Source organism: Moschus berezovskii, chromosome 11 (assembly GCF_049115385.1).
Source record: "Moschus berezovskii isolate FMDL1 chromosome 11, NW_MosBer_1.0, whole genome shotgun sequence".
In the NCBI taxonomy this organism is placed as follows: Eukaryota; Metazoa; Chordata; class Mammalia; order Artiodactyla; family Moschidae; genus Moschus; species Moschus berezovskii.
This window is the reverse complement of record NC_142470.1, coordinates 58,214,081-58,234,909: the sequence shown is the minus strand read 5'-3', so window position 1 is coordinate 58,234,909 and position 20,829 is coordinate 58,214,081. Positions and strand designations below refer to the sequence as shown.

Genomic DNA, 20,829 nt, shown 5'->3' with positions numbered 1-20,829 from the left:
GCCTGGCTGAGACAGTCTCCGAACTGTACTGTGGTCAGACACTCTTCCTCCCTCCTTCCCTATGTCATTCCTCACAGAGCCCTGAACTGCAGGCTGAAACTGCCCATTTTCAGAGTTCCAGCTAAGAATGATCATGATTTATCTCTTTTAGTCAGATACTGTCTTACTTAAGAGGATGGATGCATCCTAACTGACACACCACGCACAGGCTGACAGGAAGAGACAAGTGTGATGTCCACCAGATGAAAGATCATAGGGGAGACAGTTTGTGAGGACTTTCTTTTTAATCCCCCCTTAGGCAGAAGCCCAAGGGAATGATATGAAACAAGAGGCTTGTTTAAAAACAGGAAAATATTTAATTCATCCCCAAACACATATCAAGAAATGAAGAGAACCACAGGAAAACTACCTATGATGGAAGAAGGGTGTTACTGGCTTCAAGCTCTAAATCCTATAATCCTGAGGCTTTGACGAGTCAAAGAAACCCATCTAGTCCTTCAGCTATTCCTGGCTATTCGGAAATAAATTATATACATCTGTAAAAGAGTTCCGGGATGCTAGAAGGGAGCTAGCCAGGGAGGAGAAAGGGTCACCAATCCACTGTAAATGATCAAAGACCAGCTGAGTGACAGCACGGAGCCACCTGAGGCAGATGGACCACTGATGTTCTGGTGAAAACCAGAGCACAGGGCTGGCTCAGGGCTTGTGCCATCCATCTGTGCTCAGGACGCTGTCAGCCAGAGCCCCTGAGAGAAAAGTTCTAAACGCCTCCTTCACGCCCCCTGCTGGTTGGTTTCATCATTATCTCGCCTCTTCCAAATCTGTAAGAAATGAATACAATGGATACTTAGGAGCCTGTGTTCCATCCACAAATATTTATCAAGCACCTAAATCTGTGCTAGGAAATGAGCACACTATCACCCCAACTGTGTATTTGCTAAGTCCCCTAAAACTAACTCAATCTTTCAGAAAATTCCCTTCCATTTAATTTTCACTTTTCTACCCATCCTTCTCTTCCCATTCCAAACTCCTTTTCTGAAAAAGGACTGCAACTTCAGGCCTGCAACTTCAGGCCTGCAACTTCAGACAAAGTCACCAAGGAAAGTCAAAGTCACCAAGACACTGCTTGTTCTCCTTGGAACAAGCAGTATCTCTCTCCTTTTTTATAAAGCTGTGGTGTTCTCTTAGCCTCAGTCTTCCTTCTCTGCAGGGACTAGGACAGTTAGAGAAGACAGGGGGACTTCTTTGGAGGTCCAGTGGTTAAGACTCTGTGCTTCCACTGCAGAGGGCATGGGTTTGATGCCTGGTTGGGAAAATAAGATCCCATATGCTGCACAGTGTGGCCAAAAAATAAAAATTTAAAACAAAAAGAAGAAAGAGAAGATAGAGCCCCTCAGCTCCATGAACTCCCAACACAGTGGAGAGGACAGTTAAAACATGCAGCTGCTGCTATACAGACATGGGACAGTGCTGTGGGGTCACAAAGAGTGCTGACTCTGCCCAGGGAACTGGGGAGAGCTTCAGAGACGACTCCGGATGATTCTGAGCTCTTCCTCCTTGAAATCAGACCACACTCTTGCAAAACTGACCTAGCTGACCGCACACAGAGAACCTCCTTGCTCACTCATAACTCGTCCATGCTTTCCTGTCCTTCTCTTCACTGAAGATCACTCCTGGCCCTGCCTCAATCCCCATTGCACGTCGAAAGGCACCCAAGCTAACTCAGTCCCACTCCCTGCCTTCACCTAAACACTTCTCTCACCAGCCCCCACACCCCATCACCTCCACGCTCATCAAGTGAAGCCAACATACCTGAATGTAAGCCTCCGACAGTGTGATCATCTGGGGAAGGATGTCGGTCACCTGGAGGTCCTGTAATTCATACCACTTGCCTGTCCCCTGCAAGGAGTATGAAGGGCTAGGTCAGTTTGCTCCCAGAAACCAATAGTTTTAGAGGGAAAGAGATGCAGCCAAAAGCTAGAAAAGTCAGAACAGTCACTAGACCATCACCCAGCAAGAGTTCTAAGAAAGAAAGTACAAGGCGTCTGCTGGGCATCATTCAATGTCACGAGGTTTTAGGGTGTTGATCTTGACAAACAAGTCCTGCTGAGGACTCCTTAAAGCACAGTGGAGTCTGAAACACTTCGTCTTTTCGGAAGAGACTAGGAGGACAACCCAGAGAAAGAAGAGGAAGCCCCTGCTCCTCGCCTGAGATGTCCCCTTGCTGCTCTGAAGTGACAGATCAACACATTCACTTAGAAGGTGCAGCGTTAACCAAAAACAGACATCCCCACCCCCGCCCCAGAGGACAGGGTAAGAGGTGGACAGAAACAGACTCCTTGGTGGACACGGCCCCTCACACTAACCTGTTTCCTTTGGCCTAAGAAGCAGTGCTGCAAATATAACAAAATCTACCTCACTTCATGCTTCTATAAACAAAGAGGAAAAGAAGTTTCTGGATTATGGAAGAGATACTTCTGGAAGCTCACCTGCCTCATCCATCCAAGCTTTCAAGAAATGCCAAAGACATATATTCCGGTTATTCTGGATATTCCAGTAGTTCAAATAGGATACACAACAAAAGCTTGGGATCCCATAATGAAAATCCCTATTCCTGGTGCGAGGACTGGTTACTAAGAACACAGTGAAACCGAGTATCCAGGTTCCAATGCCAACTCTGCTAACTTCAGATCAGTTACTCCAACTCTAAGCTAGGTTCCTCACTTGTAAAAAGATGGTATTAACACCTGTCTCGGAAGTGTGTTTAGGGATATAAACAAGATGAACATACATGAAGTATGTGGCATACTATCTAGCACACGGCCAAGTGCTTGACAGACAGAAGCTGGTTATTATTAAACCCAGATTCTCAGAAGCCTCATCAAGTTAGAACAATTTGTGCCAGTAATCTGTATGATACCAAATACATCCTAAGCACATGTTCCCCCATTTTCAGCAAATTCACAAAATTTTTTTTAGCTGAAAGGGAACCTCTCTACCAGTGCTTTGTAAACTTTAATGTCATACCCTTCAGAGGGTCTTGTTTACAGGTAGACTGTGATTCAGGAGGTATGCGAGGGGTCTGAGATTCTACAGTTTCTAACGAGTTCTCATGTGATGTCAATGCTGTGAATCCAAAGCACTTTAGGTGGCAGATGCTAGTCTAGGACAGTACTTCTCAATCTTGGCTACACACTGGAAATCTGAAAATTTTTAGATGAAATCTGAAATTTTAAAACCATCAAGATGCCTGGTTCTCCCCTCCAGATAATCTAATCAAGTCTTAACTCCAACATTTTGGACCAGAAAATTCTTTGCTGTGGGGGCTGCCTGTGCATTGGAAGATATTCAGCAGCATCTCTGGCCTCTGCCCCAGTGGAAAATCAACAGGCACAAATTACACTGTTTTCACGTAACTGGTCTGGGATGGCCCAGGCTTCAGCAGTCTAAAACCTGCCCCCAGGGAAGTCCCATGTGCAGCCAAAATTGAGAACAGTTGCCTTAAACTAGTCACTGACAACTCTGTTTCTCACAGAATCCCGAAGTCAAGGACAAGAAAGAGCAAACTGAAAGGAGCTGCCTTCCAGAAGGCCAAGGGAACACCACCGGCTTCTGGCACTCTGCACAGTGAGAAGTCAGCCCTACTCACATGATGCAGCACGTGGATCCGGTAGGAGCCCTCGGAGGGCTTGCCGTCGTGTACAATGTTGGCGATGAGGTCGTAGGTAGTATTCTTGTGCACTGCCTGCACTTCTTCAGACAAATACTCTCTCAGGTCCACATTTCTGAGGATGATGAAAATAAAGTGAAGATCAGACAAAGCCTATGAGGTTAGCCCTGTAGAGGTTAACTGTCCTCCCTAAATGGACAGCGAAGCTGTGGAACCCTATTTCAGGAATCTGGATCTAGGTGGGCTTGAATAGCTAGGGAGCCCTGGTTTGTGGAAATTCACATAGTTTGCCACAAAAATGGGTCAAACTAGGAAGACTGGCTCTATGGGAAAAGCACATTTTAAAAGCATGCCTAGGCTTCCCTGGAGGCTCAGTGGGAAAGAATTCGCCTGTCGATGCAGGAGACACAGGTTCAATCCCTGGTCTGGGAAAATCCCACAAGCCGCAGAGCAACTAAGCCTGTGGACCACAACTATTGAGCCCACAGGCCTCAACTACTGAAGCCCAGGTGCCCTAGAGCCTGTTCTATGCAAGAGAACTACCAAAGTGAGAAGCCGGCCCACCGCAACTAAAGAGTAGCCCCCCTCTCACTACAACTAGAGAAAGCCCACATGCAGCAATAAAGACCCAATGCAACCATAAATTAATTAATTAATTAATTTTTTTTTAAAAAGCATGCTCAGAGACGTTCTTGGTGGTCCAGTGGCTAAGACTTTGCACTCCCAATGCAGGGGGCCCAGGTTCGACCCCTGGTTAGGGAACTAGATCCCACATGCCACAACTAAGAGTCTGCATGCTGCAGCTAAAGATCCTGCAACTAAAAGATTCTGCATGCTGCAACTAAGACCCTGCACAGCCAAATAAATAGTATTTTTAATTAAAATTTTAAAAATAAATAAAAGCATGCCTAGGGGAGTCATGCCTGGTGGTCTCGTGGTTGGACTCCATGATTCCAGTGCCGAGGGCCCTGGTTCAATCTCTGACTGGGGAACTAAAATCCTTCAAGCCACAAGGCACAGCCAAAAAAATATTCAAAAATAAAAATTAATGCATACCGAGCAGTCTAAAGTACACAGCCTGGAGTCATTCAGACCTGAGCTGGAATCGAGGCTCTGTCACCTCGGAGCTGTGTGTAAGTTTAAGCAGGTGACGTAAGCTAAGGCTCTTCCATATGAGAATGAGAGTCACCATCTCCTCTGAGATGAGAACAAGGGTAACCGCCTCACCCTCTGCTCTGTCAGGGAATCGGCTGCAGTGGTAGTGTTCAGGGGGTACCTGGTCTCTGGACTCAGGCTATAGAAGCCTGCTCACCTGATCATGTTCAGTGTGGCAAAACAGGACTTCCCTGGTGGTCCAGTGGTTAAGAATCTGCCTGCCAATGCAGGGGACATGGGTTTGACCCCTTGTCCAGGAAGATTCCACGTGTTGCCAGGCAACTAAGCCACCCTAAATTGTGATCTGCAACTACTAAGCCCACGAGCTGCAAGTGAAGCTCTAGAGACCATGCTCCACTACGAGAAGTTACCACTACGAGAAGCTCCCGCACTGCAACCAGAGCAGCCCCTGCTCGCCACAAGCAGGGAAAGCCCACACGGAGCAACAAAGACCGAGCACAGCCAAAATAAACATATCAGTTAATTTTCTAAAATACGGCAAACCAGGCAGATCATTCAGATTGGGTTTTTTCTTTGATTTTATGGACTGTGTTTGATTATTTTGCCTTTAGTCAAGTAAGCAGAATGGTTACAAGTAACAGAAATCCACCCTGGGCAGCCCAAGTACAAAAGGGGGATTAACTGATTCAAGGTTTTAGACTAGGAAATGCAGCAGAAACCAGGCACTGGAGAAGCAGCAAGATCCAAGAGTTACCTGCCCTCTTTTCCGCTTTGAAAAGCTTTATTCTTTTCCCATCCAGCTTTCTCTCCTTTATGGAACCCACCTTGACTCCCCCACAGCTTCCAAATTTCTCAGTTCTGGTTGTCAATAGAGACTACTGACTAGGTTCCTTCAATTGGGACTTAAAAACATCAAATTTATTTTTAACACTTGAACACTCCTTTTTTTAAACACAGAGAAGCATTTCATTCTTGATGTACTTGGAATAAAACCTCCTTTTGTGTTTTATTTGTTGAATTCTATCAGTTGATGTATAAATGTGGTATAAATGTGTACCAGTTTTTATGAAGTCAAGAGCTATAATACAGGCTTACTGTGAAGGACAATGACAATTACCAACAACTTTCAAATAGGGAAGTAGATTGACAGCTAATGTGACTATTAAGAGAAAGCTAACTACACTATTTTCAGGAAAAATGTAACCTTCTGACGCTGACAAATATTTATAAAAATTTAAATACAAGGTAGAATAAGAGAGAGTATGTGTGTGCTCAGTCACTCTGTTGTGTCCAACACTTTGTGACCCGTGGACTGTAGCCTTCCAGGCTCCTCTGTCCATGGGATTCTCCAGGTAAGAATACTGGAGTGGGTTGCCATTCTCTTCCCCAGGGGATCTTTCCAACCCAAGGATCGAACCCGCATCCCCTGCACTGTCAGGCAGATTCTTTACTTCTGCATCACCTGGGAAGCCCAAGAGAGAATATATCCTTTTTCTCATCTCTAGAACTGTCTGCTGTGCTACCACTCATAACATGAAACACAGCACTATCATCTCTAGAAGGATTTACAATAAATGCTAACAGCGGTCACATCCAGGGATCACTTCTAGATATGTATCTCCTTTTGAATTTTACACTATGAATTTATGAATATATCATTTGTCCAAAAATACAAAAAATATCAATGTAAACCATGTATGAATAAGCAGGCAACTTTATTCTAATTATATGATGTAGCTTCCCATGTGTTAAGGATAGCTATTTATTTCCACAGACTGACAGCGTCCCATATAGATTGCAATAAATAGTCATTGTTGTTTTGGGGCTTTCTGGATTTTTTTTGGCCTTGCCATGCAGCTTGCAGGATCTTGGTTCCCCAACTGTGGAACACAGTGAAAGTGCTGAGATCTAACCACTGGACTGCCAGGAAAGTCCCTAAATAGCCACTGTTAAAATACATTTTAGATATGTCTGAGGAAACCTATGAGGGCTCAAGAGAGCCAAAATGCCTGCCAGCTGCTAAGAACTGACTTCTCATTTTGTCTTCTCACCTTTAACAACAGTTGTTTGGACTTCTTTGAACAAGTCCTAGAGAAGTCTTCAGAAGTATTTATACTCAAAAATTCCATGACTGAACCCAAACTGTCTCAGTGGCAAAAGGGAGTAAATTGATGTTAAATCGTTTTGCTTTAGAAAACAGTCAACGGGGAAAACCCTATTTGATCCCCCATGAAACAGTCCAATGTTGAGACCACCTAACCAGCTGGAAGTGAAACTTTACACCTGTGCCCCAGAAACCCTATCTCCAAACAAGCAGGGGGCCGCTAATCACTGTTTGATGGATCTCTACTATGAATAAAACACAGAAGAATTAGATCTGATGAAGGGTTTTTCAAATGGGGACTTGAGCATAATGAGAACTGTATCAGTCTAAAAGTGATGACAGTGCATTAATAATCAAAGTCTAGGTTTCCAGGATAGTCACAGAGTGTGAGGGTCTCCATCGGACTAGTGGAAAAGTAATCTTTTTCTCAACTTCTCCAAAGCTTTCCGATAGACAAGCTACTGAAGTCACAGTGACCAAATATCCAAATGTAACTGGTGGCAAAATAAACATCAGTTCAGTTCAGTTCAGTCGCTCAGTCGTGTCCAACTCTTTGTGACCCCATGAATCAGAGCACTCCAGGAATTCACCAATTCCCAGAGTTCACTCAAACATACTCCAGGTCAATAATATAAAAGAAACTTCCTATCAGTGAAAGGAAATTTCTGTGCTGACTGAGCAGGAACTACCATCAACACATATTCCTGCCTCAGGAGCTGCCCTAGAGTCAAGAGGGCTCCCTCCTTCCAGGAACAGACTGGTGACTGCAGCAATTCACAAAAGTCCAGCTTTGAATTAAAACCCCTAGTCTTTCAGAGAAATCCCCTCTGTGGTCCTACTCAAATTAGCAGACAGCTGGCCTTCATATCCCCAGATTTCATTCTATTTGTCACACAAACAAGATATTAGAGAAGAACAGGAAGAAAAGTGCATGAAAAGAGAGAAAGAAATTCGCCTGTAACCCTAACTACTACAAAGGTTTTCTCTCCTCATCCACCACTGTTCTCAGAGTTTCGGTGATGCTGGAACCAGAAATAATAAAATGTTACACCTGGAAGGATCCCTAGGGCTCGTCTAGTCCAGGCCTCTCATTTAATCTAGGAGAGAGAATACAAATGACCTGTGCAAGGCCACCCAGCTAGGACAACATAGAACTCAGACTTCTTAAATTTAAGTTGCTACCTTCTTAAACGCTACACAGAATTAAGAATTGGTACTATCTTCAAAGGAAAACACTGGCAATTCAGTCTGGGCAACTGGAAACTGGAGGGCATGGAGGGAGAAAGACAAGAGAAGGAGATGACCATTTGCCCATTACAGCCCCCCAGACTACTTTCTAAGGTTTAAAAATAACCACACTTCTGCACTAAACAGCATGGTAATCCTATCTTCTAACCATTCAAATCCTTCCAGTAAGAAATCATGTCAGGGCTCCTACCTTATCTAAATGCCCATGCACCTTTCTTCCTGCCAGCCCCACCACCAAGCCTCTCTGGGGTCTCCTCTCTTGGGAACTAAAAAACCACCTGTCTACCCTCCAAAAGGGTCTTGCAGGAGCCTTCTACAGCTCCCCCAAATTCCCCATTAAAATACTCGTAAACAGAGATGCAGACATAGAGAACAGACATATGGACAGGGCGTGGGGGAGAAGGGGAAGGAGAGGATGGGATGAATTGGGAGATTAGGACTGATTATATAAAGACACTACCATGTGTAAAATAGCTAGTAAGAAGCTGCTCTATAGCTCATCTCCATGTTCTGTGATGACCTAGAGCAGGGGATGGAATGCGATGTGAGAGGGAAGTCCAAGAGGGAGGGGATATATGTATGTACATGACTGATTCACTTCATTGTACAGCAGAAACTAATGCAACATTGTAAAGCAAATATACTCCAATAAAAAAAAAAAGGACACATATTGAAAAAAATATATAAATATCTGCAAAAAGACAACTGCATGGTCAATTAAAAATAAGACTATACATCAAAATTTATAACTTTCTTATCAATAGGCAGAAATTGAATACATTCTAGACTTTATCCTCCAGGGAAGAAATAAGATAGTAGGGTTCCAAGAGAGTAAGGCAAATCTAGAGTCATCCCCACTGTCCACACTTAACTAACTATAGCACACAAGATGCAATGATAGGCAGACACATGTACAGACTAACTGTTCACGATTACTTTCAAAGTCAGGAGAATCCTACCTGTACTACTTCTACCGACTGTTCATCCCTATACGGAAAGACTACAATTCCCAGCAGGCCACAGGAGAGAAGACAAAAGGGGAACTGCCTCCAAGTAAACATTCATCTTTGAGGTCCCTAAAATGTTTGTATCCTTCCCATAGAAACCTTAACTTATATAGTGTAGGTAGGTTCCTTACAATCTCCAACTAAGACAGTCCAATATTAAGAGTGGCACAAAGAAATAAAAAAGGAACTCAAGCTCACTGCCCCTAATAGGAAGTGAAGGAGGGGAACACTCACGTAATCGGGAAGTTGACAATAGTCGGATTCTTCTCCACAAAGAAATTGTTCTTAGTGAATCTCTTAATACAAAAGATTAGATATGGAGGCAGCTTGGTGAGCTGGAAGCGCTTCAGAAAGTTCTCCTTGTAGGTCTTATATTCCTAGAGAGAGAAAAGAAAATGATCAAGTTAGTGTTGGAGCATTAGAGCAGGAATACGAGTTTTGTTTTTGCTTGGTTTGGGTTTTTTAATAGAATTTTGTCTTCCACTCAGAATCCAGAAGACACCTGACCCCAGCAACCACCTGCAAGGGTTAAGAATAGCTGTTTGGCCAAAGCTGAAAGACCTCATCTGTGGGCTGTGTTTCAGCCAGCACGTGACCAAACTGTTGAACTCTAACCATAGGAATGTAGGTATTTGTTTCTATAAGTAAAACAAAAATGTCAAGTGAAAAAGAGGATTTGCTAAAAGTTCAGAATTTAATAACCATGAGTTGTTTGTTTAGTCCCTCAATAGTATCCGATTTTTTGTGACCCCAGAGACTGTAGCCCACCAGGCTCCTCTGTACATGGGATTTTCCAGGCAAGAATACTGGAGTAGGCTGCCATATCCCTCTCCAGGGGATGTAACTGATCCAAGGATCGAACCCATGTTTTCTGCACTGCTAGACAGATTCTTTACCACTGAGCCACCTGGGAAGACCCTAAAGAAAAAAAAAGAGTTTCACTTAATTCAAAATAAAGAAGAATGTCCTGACCATTTGACCATCAGACACATGTACCATGGAACAGGCACTTGTGAACAACAAGGAGCCCTTTAACACTGAGGGTTTTCCAGAAGAGTTGTCAACTGACATTCCAAGTTCCTTCCTCCTCCAAGGCCCCGAGACTCGTAGGTCAAGTACAGTCTGTTGAGCAACATTTAACTGAGGCCTCACTCAGGACTTGAATATCTCACTTTCAACAGTGGACAGACAACCAGCCAGAAGAAACAGAAGACCTGAACAACATTATAATTGGGCCTAAAGTTCCACCGCCATCAGCATAATGTACATTCTTCTCAAGTGCACATGGAATGATCTCTAGCAAAGACCATATTCTAGCCCATAAAACAAACCTCAACAAACATAAAATATAGAAACAATACAAAGTATGTTCTCTGACCACAATGGGATGAAATTATTAACAGAAATCAGCAACAGAAAGAAACTTGCAAAACTCACAAACAGATGGAAATTAAACAATACAATGGTAACCTGAACCCTGTATAAGAGACTGCAAAAGAGACATAGGCATTTAGAACAGTCTATGGGACTCTGTGGGAGAGGGTGAAGGTGGAATGATTGGGGAGAATGGAATTGTAGCATGTATATTATCATAAGTGACCAGTCCAGGTTCGACGCATAAATTTTCCTCTGTTCATTTCTTTGCATTTGTGCTTTTTTAATAAAAATACTTTTAACTGTAAAAAAAAAAAGAAAATGAAAATAAACATCCAAAGACAAAAAAAAAAAAAAAAACAACCAAACCAAAAAAACAAAAAATCATATACACATTTTAAACTAATTGGACCAACTTAACCAAAAACAATTTAGAACTCCAACTGCTGTTATGGGAACTTTCTATCTCCTCAAATTTGCTTCTCTTAGAACCAGATTAGAAGACTGAAGCTGTAAAATGAAACAAAACAAACGGGACACCATTTTCAATTGGTATCTTGAGGCCTCTAAGCATATCTGAGACTCTAAAATTGCCTCTTTACAAAATACTGTTTCTAAACTAATCAATGTGAGCCAACAGTTGAAAGAAGACAAAAAAAAAAAACAACCTTTGAAGCCCCAAAAAATAAATAAATAAATAAATAAACAATACATTCCTTAATAACCAATGGGTTAAATAAAAAAGAAATAAAAAGGGAAATTAGGAAAGAATTCAAGATGAATAAAAATGAAGACACAACATATAAAAACTTACGGGATGTAGCTAAAGCAGTGGTCAAGAGGTAAATTTAGTTATAAATGCCTAGATTGAAAAATAAGATCTCAAATCAATAACTTTCCACCTTAAAACATTGGGGGAAAAGCAAACTAAACCTAAAGCAAGCAGAAAAAAGAAAAAAAAATCAGACCACAAGTTAAAAAACATACAGAACAGAAAAACAACATTTCAGAAAAATCAACATAACCTGTTTCTTTGAAAAGACAAGACTTCAGTTAGTTGAACAAGAGAAAAAAATTCAAATTACTAGAATCAAAAATGAAAAAGGGAACATTACTAGGAACTTTACAGAAATAAAAATGATTATAAAGGAACACTATAAACAACTATATGCCAAAACAGTAGATAAGTTAGATGAAATGAGTAAATTCCTAGAAAGACTCAAACTAACAAAACTTAAAAAGAAACAATCTGAATAAACATACAACAAGTAAAGAAACTGAATTAGTCATTAAAAAACTACCCACCGAAGAAAAGTCCAAGCCCAAATTTCTTCACTGGTATTTTCTACCAAACATTTAAAGAAATAACACCAATTTTTCAAACACTTTTCCAAAATATAAGGAGGGAATACTTCCTAACTCCTTTCATGAGGCCAACATTATTACCCTGATACCAAAACTAGGCACAACTACAGATCAGTATTTCTATGAATATGGATGCAAAATTCCTCAACAAAATACTAGTAAACCAATTCCAACATAAACAACAACAAAGAATTATACACCAATTATACATGACCAAGTATGATTTATCCAGGAATACAAAGGTGGCTTAACATCCAAAAATCAATTAATATAATGTACCATATCATATAATAAGAAGAAAATAAGGCAATAAATAGCAAAATAAGACAACAAATAGCAATAACCAAAACTCACACAATCATCTCTATAGATACAAAAAAAATTTGATAAAATCCAACACCTTATCATAAGAAAAACACTCAACAGAGACAGAAGGGAACGTCCTCAACCTGATAAAGGGTATCTATGAAAAACGGATATGTGATGTTATCCACAGCTAACATCATACTTACTGGTAAAAGCCTGGATGCTATCCCTCAAGATCAGGTACAAGATAGGTTATCTGCATTTTCCACTTCTGTTTAACCCTGCACTAGAGATTCCAGCCAGAGCAATCAGGCAATAACACTTAAATAAATATGAAGCATTCAGATTAGAAAGGAAGAAGTAAAACTATCTTTGTCTGCAGATGATATGATCTTGCATATGGAAAACCTTAAGAAATCCACTTTAAAAGTTTGCCAAGGTTGCAGGCTACAAAAATCAATATGCAAAAATCAACTGTGGGGGCTTCCCTGGTGGTCTAGTCATTGAGAATCCGCCTGCCAATGCAGGGGTCATGGGTTCAATCTCTGGTCCAGGAAGATTCCACAAGATCACAACTAAGCCCATGGGCCACAACTACTGAGCCCACAAGCCCTGGAGCCTGAACTCTGCAATTAGAGAAGCCACTGCCCTGAGAAGCCTGCACACAACAACGAAGACCCAGTGCAGCCAAAAATTAAAATAATAAAAATTTATATTAAAATAGTTAAAAACTTATACTCCAAAAACTATAAAACACTATTGAAGGAAATTAAAGATAAATAAATAGAAAAATAACCCATGTTTATGAATCAGAAGACGGCTATTATTAAGTTGGCAATAACTCCCAAACTAATCTACAAATTCAACACAATCCCTGTCAGAATATCAGCTGGCGTCTTGGTAAAAATCCACAAGCTGATCCTCAAATTTGAGAAACTGCAAGGAATCCAAAATAACCAGAACAATCTTGTAAAAGAATAAAGTTGGAAAATTCACAGTTTATAATTTCAGAACTAACTACAAAGCAGTAATAACCAAGAATGTGTTCTAGACATATACATCAACGGAACAGAATTGAGAGTCCAAAAATAAACCCATGTGTCTATGGTCAAATGATTTTTCAACAAGGATGCCAAGGCCATTCAATGGGAAAAGAATTGTCTTGTCAACAAATAGTGCTAAGACAACTAGACAGTCATATGCAAAGAATAAAACTAGAACATATACTAAAGTTTAACTTAATACACTATTGAGCCCACAAGCCATACCAGTATGTTTCTAGAGAGTGATACAATAAATATCAGTATGTGAAGTTGTTAGAGCTTAAAACTGATGAAGGGTTCATTACACAACTTATGATTGTCATTGTCATTTATATTTTGCTCTGTTAGGTATTTGTCCAATGAAAAATTTTCAAAAATGATGCATCCTGAAATTTTGAGTGAAGAAGAATTTTTCAGTGAATTTTATGCAGTTATTTTCTGATTGTCTAAGCGATACACATACTAGTGTATCAGAAGATGACAGTTCTTCAGAATATAATTCTGATTCAGATGATGTGAATATTAGACCAACAAAAAGACTGATTCTGATACAGAAAGTGTAAATGAAACTCGTGCTGGTGAGGGCTCCTTTGCTTCTACAGCAGAGTGAACTGAAGACAACATTTCAGTTCAATCAGAAGATTCTACAGGTGTGTCAGTTGTAACTAGTGAATGGAATAACTCACAAAGTGCTAGTGAAATAACAGAATTAATTGCAGGCTAACCAGAATAAACTTACTGACCACAGGCATTAGTTAGTTTCTGCAAAAATCCCCCAACCAATGGAACTTCCTTGGTGGCTCAGATGGTGAAGAATCCACCTGCCAATGCAGGAGATGTGGGTTCTATCCCTGGGCTGGGAAGATCCCCTGGAGAAGGAAATGGCAATCCACTCCAGTATTCTTGCCTAGAAAAACCCCATGGACAGAGGAGCCTGATGGGCTACAGTCCATGGAGTCACAGAAGAGCTGGACGTGACTTAGGGACTAGACAACAACAACAACAAAGGCCTGAAATGTAAGAGCTAAAACTATGAAAGTCTCAGAAGAAAACACAGAAGTAAACTTTCATGACCTGGGATTTAAGAATGGATTCTTACATATGACAGCAAAAGCCCACACTACAAAAGAAAAACTAAATAATTTCATCAAAGTTAAAACCTTTATGCCGCAAATGATACTATCAAGAGGGTAAAAATGCAACCTACAGAATGGGAAAAAATATTTGCAAATCATGCAATTTGATAAGTGACTGGTATCGAGACTATATACACAATTCTTACAACTCAATAATAATATAAACTAATTTTTTAAATGCACAAAGGATCTAAATAAACATTTCTCCAAAGATGATATACAAATAAGCACATGAAATTCGTCACCAGGGAAATACAAATTAAAACCATAATGAGATACCACTTCACACCTACTAGGATGCCTAAAACCTGACGATAAACAATAACAAACGTTGGTGAAGATGCAGAGAAACTGGAACACTCGTACACTGGTGGTGGGAATATAAGACAGTGCAGTCACTTTGGAAAACAGTTCTTCAAATGGCTAAGAGTTACCACCCAGCAATTCCACTCCCCGACATCCAGCCAAGAGAAATGAAAACATGTCCATAACAAAAACTTGTAGACTGACCATGATCTCAAAGTTTGTTTCAAAATTTGCAGGCATCAAGTGTCATTCAAAACTGATTAGTTGCTGTCTAGCGCAGGGGGACACAAAGGGGTTAAAATGATAACTAAAGGGTGATTAAAATAAAAAAATCAATGATGAAAGTATCCTAAAGCTGACCAGATCTGTGGTAGCCCATATCTGTGAATATAGTAAAGCAAAACAAAACAAACATACATAAAAAACTGGAAACTTTGAATAGGGTAATTGCATGCTGCTGTGTATTATATCTCAATAAAACTGTTCCTTTTTAAACAACTAAGTTCCCTGCCACATGATGAATAATCTGAGAGCCCTGGAGAAATAAAAGCTTTCCATCTCTAGTACACATACTAGAGCCACATGTTCTTTCTGGTAAATTTCTCATCATCTATGGGTATAAGCCCTATGGGAATAAATGTCTTTTTGGTGATAGGAAGTAACTCATCTCTGTGTGGTTGAAATAAAATACTGTGCTAAACACATACACAAAAAAGAAAAGAAATGTTTTTAATCAAGTAAACGCCAAGAGATTTCACTGCCCACATCTGTGTCTATGAATAAGCTGGCATCAAGAGGTACTATTTTTAATTATCTCAGAGTAGTGAAGGACAGATTTAACACTTAAATACCATCACAATATAACATGAAAAGGTTTCTCTGAAATTTACAAGGGAACACTGGGAGCACGGGGTGGAGGGAGGGGAGGAATTTCACACTGGACATCAGTACCACACTCACACAGCAAGGTTTTAGCTAAACTCACATTACAATAGTGCTATTAACCAGTTTTATTGATTTCAAAGTATTGTTTATATAAAAGTTGGTTATAATTTAGTACTTTCCTTAAAAGCTATAGGTATGAAAAGTGTATACCAACATTGATGTTTATACTGATTTAAGTAATACTATCATAACAACAAATGTAACCCAATACTGAGGGTCCACAGGAATCTCAATATTACTTATATTTGAACAAACAGTAATAATAGGGACCATATGGTACAGCTGAAAAAGTCAAGAGAAAAATCTGACTTTAGATCCCCAGCTCTGTCAGGTAAAATCAATATAAAATAAAACCAAATAAAATAAACAGATCTAGATAAGCCCTAAGGTCTTCCACCTTCCCCAAATGAAATGAGTCTAAAAAAGAGAGGGAAAAGGGTTCGAAATGAGGCATCAAATTAAAAAAAAATTTTTTTTTTAAAGTTTAAAACAACGAAAAAGTATTAAATTTATCTAGGATGAAGAAAGGAATTAAACCAAGAAACAGTTAACAGATAAAAAGAAACTTTCAACTTGATGAAAGGTAATGTTATAGTAAGAATACACTTTTTCATTTTATTTGTATTTTAGTGTTTTTCTTCTGCTTTAATATCTACACTATATTTTTTAAAAGACGGGAGTTTTTCCTACCTTTGTGAGTTTCTACTCTCCTAAATACCCTCTGCTTTCTCCATACTACCTAGAGGCACTTTCATTCAAGTTGAAGTGTGAAAATGTTAGTAGCTCAATCATGTCTGACTCTTCACAACCCCATGGACTGTAGTCTGCCAAGCTCCTCTATCCAAGCAATTTTCCAGGAAAAAATACTAGAGTGGGTTGCCATTTCCTTCTCCAGGGTATCTTCCCAACCCAAGGATCAAACTCACATCTCTTGCATCTCTTGTTTTGGCAGGTGGATTCTTTACCAGCTGAGCCACCAGGGAAGCCCCCAGATAAAGAATCAACCTTCAGTGTAGGAGACCTGGGATTGATCCCTGGGTTAGGAAGATCCCTTGGGAGACGGAAATGGCAACCCAGTCCAGCATTTTTGCCTGGGAAATCCCATGGACTGAGGAGCCTGGTGGGCCTCAGTTTATGGGGGCACGAAGAGACAGAAACGACTGAACAACTAACACTTCCACTACACTCTCAAGTTGAGTTGAGGGTAAAACAGCAGGAAGTCTGGAAGGCTCAATAAACACCATGCACTTTAAAATACACACATTACACACATGGGGGGATGTTCAAGTATAAAAAGAAAAATATCAAAGTGAAAAGGTTGGACTTTCATGGTGGTCAAGAATCTACCTGCCAATGCAGGGGACATGGGTTCGATCCCTGATCTGGAAAGATTCCACATGCCATAGGGCAGCTAAGCCCACAAGCCACAACTACTGAAGTCCACGCGCCTAGAGCCTGTGCTCCACAGAGAAGCCACCACAATGAGAAGCCCGCTCAACGCAACAAGACAGTAGCACTCACCACAACTAGAGAAAGCTCACAGGCAGCCACAAAGACCCAGCACAACCTCCCCTCCTCAAAAAATGATATATTAAAAAAAGAGAAAGAGAGAGAAAGGGTTATAAGCAGGGCAGGTGTGCAAATGGGTTACCTTCTCAGTGATGCCATTGAACTTGGCCAGGATGTTGAAGAGAGGCACCTGGGGGATAATGAGCTGCTCCTTCTCGTCCTTGTACAGGGGGGCGGTAGGAAGGTCCAGTGTCAGGTACATAAACGTTGACTCCACCATAGTTTCCTGGTACTCGTCATTATGCAGCAGCTGCTCTTTCTCTTCTGCTGGCTAGAAGTGAGGGAGAAAGAAAAGGAGGGAAGGAGTGTGAGCAGAATAGAATACCACAGCTGCAAAGAAATGAGGTTTCTTGGATGCTTACATTTACTTCATTTAATATTGAAGGCAGAAGGGGTACCCAAGAGACTGTGCAATTCCACAGGCATTTGCACAACCTCTTTGCATGCGTGCGTGCTCAGTCGTGTCCAACTCCTTGCGACCCTGTGGACTGTAGCCCATCAGGCTCCTCTGTCCATGGGATTTTTCCAGGCAAGTGTACTGGAGTGGGTTGCCATTTCTTTCTTCTGGGGATGTTCCCAACCCAGGGAATGAACCCACATCTCCTGTGTCTCCTGCATTGGCAGGCAGATTCTTTACCACTGAGCCACCTGGGAAGCCCAATGCAAACACTGGTCTTTCATCTTCAGAGAGATATTATTTAAATACCAAACTATTTGAAATCTAGAAAGTTTATCTGAGCTTTTGGAAAAAACACACTAGCACCACCTAGCGGCCAGAACACTGAAATCAGTCATCCCTCCTTATCTATGGTTGCCTGCAGGACCTGCCTTGGATACCAAATTCCACGGATGATCAAGCCCCAACCAACTGCTAAATGTAAATAAAGTGCTTTTATATACTGAAAAAAATACATGTATAAGTGAACCAGTGCAGTTCAAAACTGTGGTTGTTAAAGGTCAACTGTACAATCAACAACCACCTCCTAAACTCAGCACACTGGTACACAGGAACCTAAGGGGCATGCCACTTAGCAGGCGCCTTACGGAACCTCTTCCTGGAGCAAAAGGCTGTACCAGTTATCTAAGCATCTTTTTGTCAACTCTGAATCCTTTCGGGCAATATAAACCAGTCCAAGCCACTCACCAGATCAGGATGAGGCAGTTTTTTAGTGAAGATCCTCATGGATCCCTGGAAAACGTCAGTTACAATTGCTGTACAAACAGAAATCAAAATGCAACTTCTGTGTTGAAAGCATTTCCAAAATTCAGTCCTAACTCCTACATTTCTGAAATAAATCAGCATCTTCCAGCATAAGACCCAAAGCTCTCACTTAAAAACAGAAATACCTTTGTAACATATACCACCAAATTATACCTTTTTACTTATTTGTGTAAATTATTCTAGGGGATTTCTAAGACTCTGTGCTTCTAATGTAGGAGCCTTGGTTCGATCCCAGGTCAGGAAATTAGATCCCACATACCAAAACTAAGAATTTATGCCACACGCAACTGAGACCTATTGCAGCCAAATAAATAAATATTATTTTAACAATTATTCTCTCTCTTTCTTCTCCCCAAAATGGATGGGGAGGACAGGCTGAAGACACCTAAAGAGGGGGCAGGGCCATATGGTAAAAAGGGTACCAGGTCACAATCCCACATCAAGAAACCAACACCATCAGAACACAGAGAGAAGAAAACTGCATTAGGTCTCCAAAACAACTTACCTGGTTCAGCAGTCTCTAAGCTAAGGGTTATTTAAGGCATTCATGAAAAATGTCCACCTACTGCTAAGCCAACCTGGATGCTAAGAACATAGGGACTCGAAATCTGAGACTCTATAGGGAGGCCAGCCTGTCTCTCCAAGAATAGGCTCAAGGCAAGAAACCAGCTTATAGTCTGTTATTCCGAAGCAGCAGCCAGCCCTGAGGACGATCCACTAAGTTTTCACTCTGGTCCCACCAGCCCACCAGCATGTCTACGACACATTGCCCAGCCCCTCAGTTTGAAACTAGGTCAGGATTTTCAGAGCACAATCATATCCATTTCTACTTATTAAAAATACCATTATATGCAAGCATGCTCTAATAAAGAAAAGTGAAAAGGAAAGGATTCAGGAACAAGATTTAGGCCATGTGTACAGAGACTGTACCCTAACACAAAAAATACACAGGTAAGAAGAAAGGATGAAAAGTTGCAAAGTGTTTCCAAAAGAAAGCAGACAAAAAAGTGCTCTCCTTCACAAAATAACACGACTTACTCTTTTTCTTCTTCTTCGTGCCCCCCAGCGCTGAATGTAGAGCATTCAAAAACCAGGACAGAAAATCAACTCCATCCCCTGGAAAAGGAGAGGTGGGACATCAGACTGAATGAAGGTCCAAACCACACGCTGGTTGGCATGACCACATGCTCAGTTTCCCTCCTTCCTCTCAGGCCATCCCATCCCATGGGCAACCTCCTCTACCTGGCCACTACACACTGACACTCCTCAAGGCCAAGATCTTAGTCTTCTGACCTTTACTCACCCCCTAGACTATCTGGCTCAACCAGAACCTTCAGTTATCAGCTCTATTCCAACCCTGAGTCTCATCACCCATCAAAAGTCAGTACTGGGAGTTCCCTGGGGGCCAGTGGTTAGGAATCGGCATGTTCACTGCCATGGACCGGGTTCCAGCCCTGGTCAGTTAACTGAAATCCTGAAAGCCACATAGCTCAGTCAAAATATTAAAATAATAATAGCCATTACTGAATTTCTAAGTCACTCCTCAACAAGAATGTTTTAAAACAAACATGTAACAGCATATCTTCACTGAAGAGCCTTCACTGACTCCCCACTGTTATCAGGATGCAATCCAAGTTCCTTATAGCAGTGGAAAATAAACCCAACCACTTGGTCCATCTCGGCACTCACTGTTGGATCCAAAGGTCCAGCTACAAGCAGTCCGTTCTCTGTGCCAGGCACCTCCATGCTCCTGTCCAGTGTCATCTCTACCTGGAATGCCCACCCCCAGCGTGTCTCCCTGCTGCCTAAAACTCAGGTGTCTCTTCCTTCTCTCTGAACCTCAGCTCACCTCCCACGTGTTCAATTGGCGTCTTTGCTCTATGCACCCTCCCACAGCATGCTGTGCTTCTGCTATCACAGCACTTAACACCTGTAATCATCTTTCTACAGAACTATCTTCCCTACTCGAACAAAAGCTCCTGGAAGGAAAAAACTGTGGTTTTTAACCCTGCAGCATTAAAACCTAGCACCATGAGTGAATGGTCAATCAACTGACCTGGAAACTAGAGAGTATCATATCACATCCAGGGACTATGAGCTACTCATGTGGCAATAAATCACTGGGTTTGGAGGGTTAAAAATAGTCAGAACAGTCTGCGACATGACAAAATGAGAAGCAAAAGTGGCAGGCACTTAATAATGATTGGTGCCTTTTCCAGCCTCCTGGTTTTCCCCGAGTCGTAGTTTAGTTCAGCAAATCAGACAGACTTCCTATCCAGCTGACAAACCCTGGGATTCTGGGCAGGGCAGGCTGATGAAGGAAGAGTGAGGAACCTCGCTCCAGCTACTGCAGAGTTCACTGCAAAGTAGAAGTAAATGTGCTCACCAAACTAGTGCTGTTGCCCAAAAGTCAGAAGA

At 41.3% G+C, this 20,829-nt stretch overlaps 1 protein-coding gene across 1 annotated transcript in view; it reads right to left on the bottom strand.

Annotated features, from left to right (window-relative positions):
• Nucleotides 1-331: 331 nt before the first annotated feature.
• Nucleotides 332-20,829, bottom strand: part of USP39 (ubiquitin specific peptidase 39) — a 34,923-nt gene continuing 14,425 nt past the window's right edge. The window contains exons 7-13 of the mRNA XM_055400189.2: nucleotides 19,450-19,527; nucleotides 18,334-18,401; nucleotides 17,272-17,460; nucleotides 9,380-9,522; nucleotides 3,650-3,785; nucleotides 1,813-1,899; nucleotides 332-821 (exon numbers count right to left, since the gene is read on the bottom strand). Of these exons, the coding sequence (XP_055256164.1) occupies nucleotides 774-821; nucleotides 1,813-1,899; nucleotides 3,650-3,785; nucleotides 9,380-9,522; nucleotides 17,272-17,460; nucleotides 18,334-18,401; nucleotides 19,450-19,527 (749 nt within the window). The 3' untranslated portion in view covers nucleotides 332-773. The remainder of the gene's footprint in view (nucleotides 822-1,812; nucleotides 1,900-3,649; nucleotides 3,786-9,379; nucleotides 9,523-17,271; nucleotides 17,461-18,333; nucleotides 18,402-19,449; nucleotides 19,528-20,829) is intronic.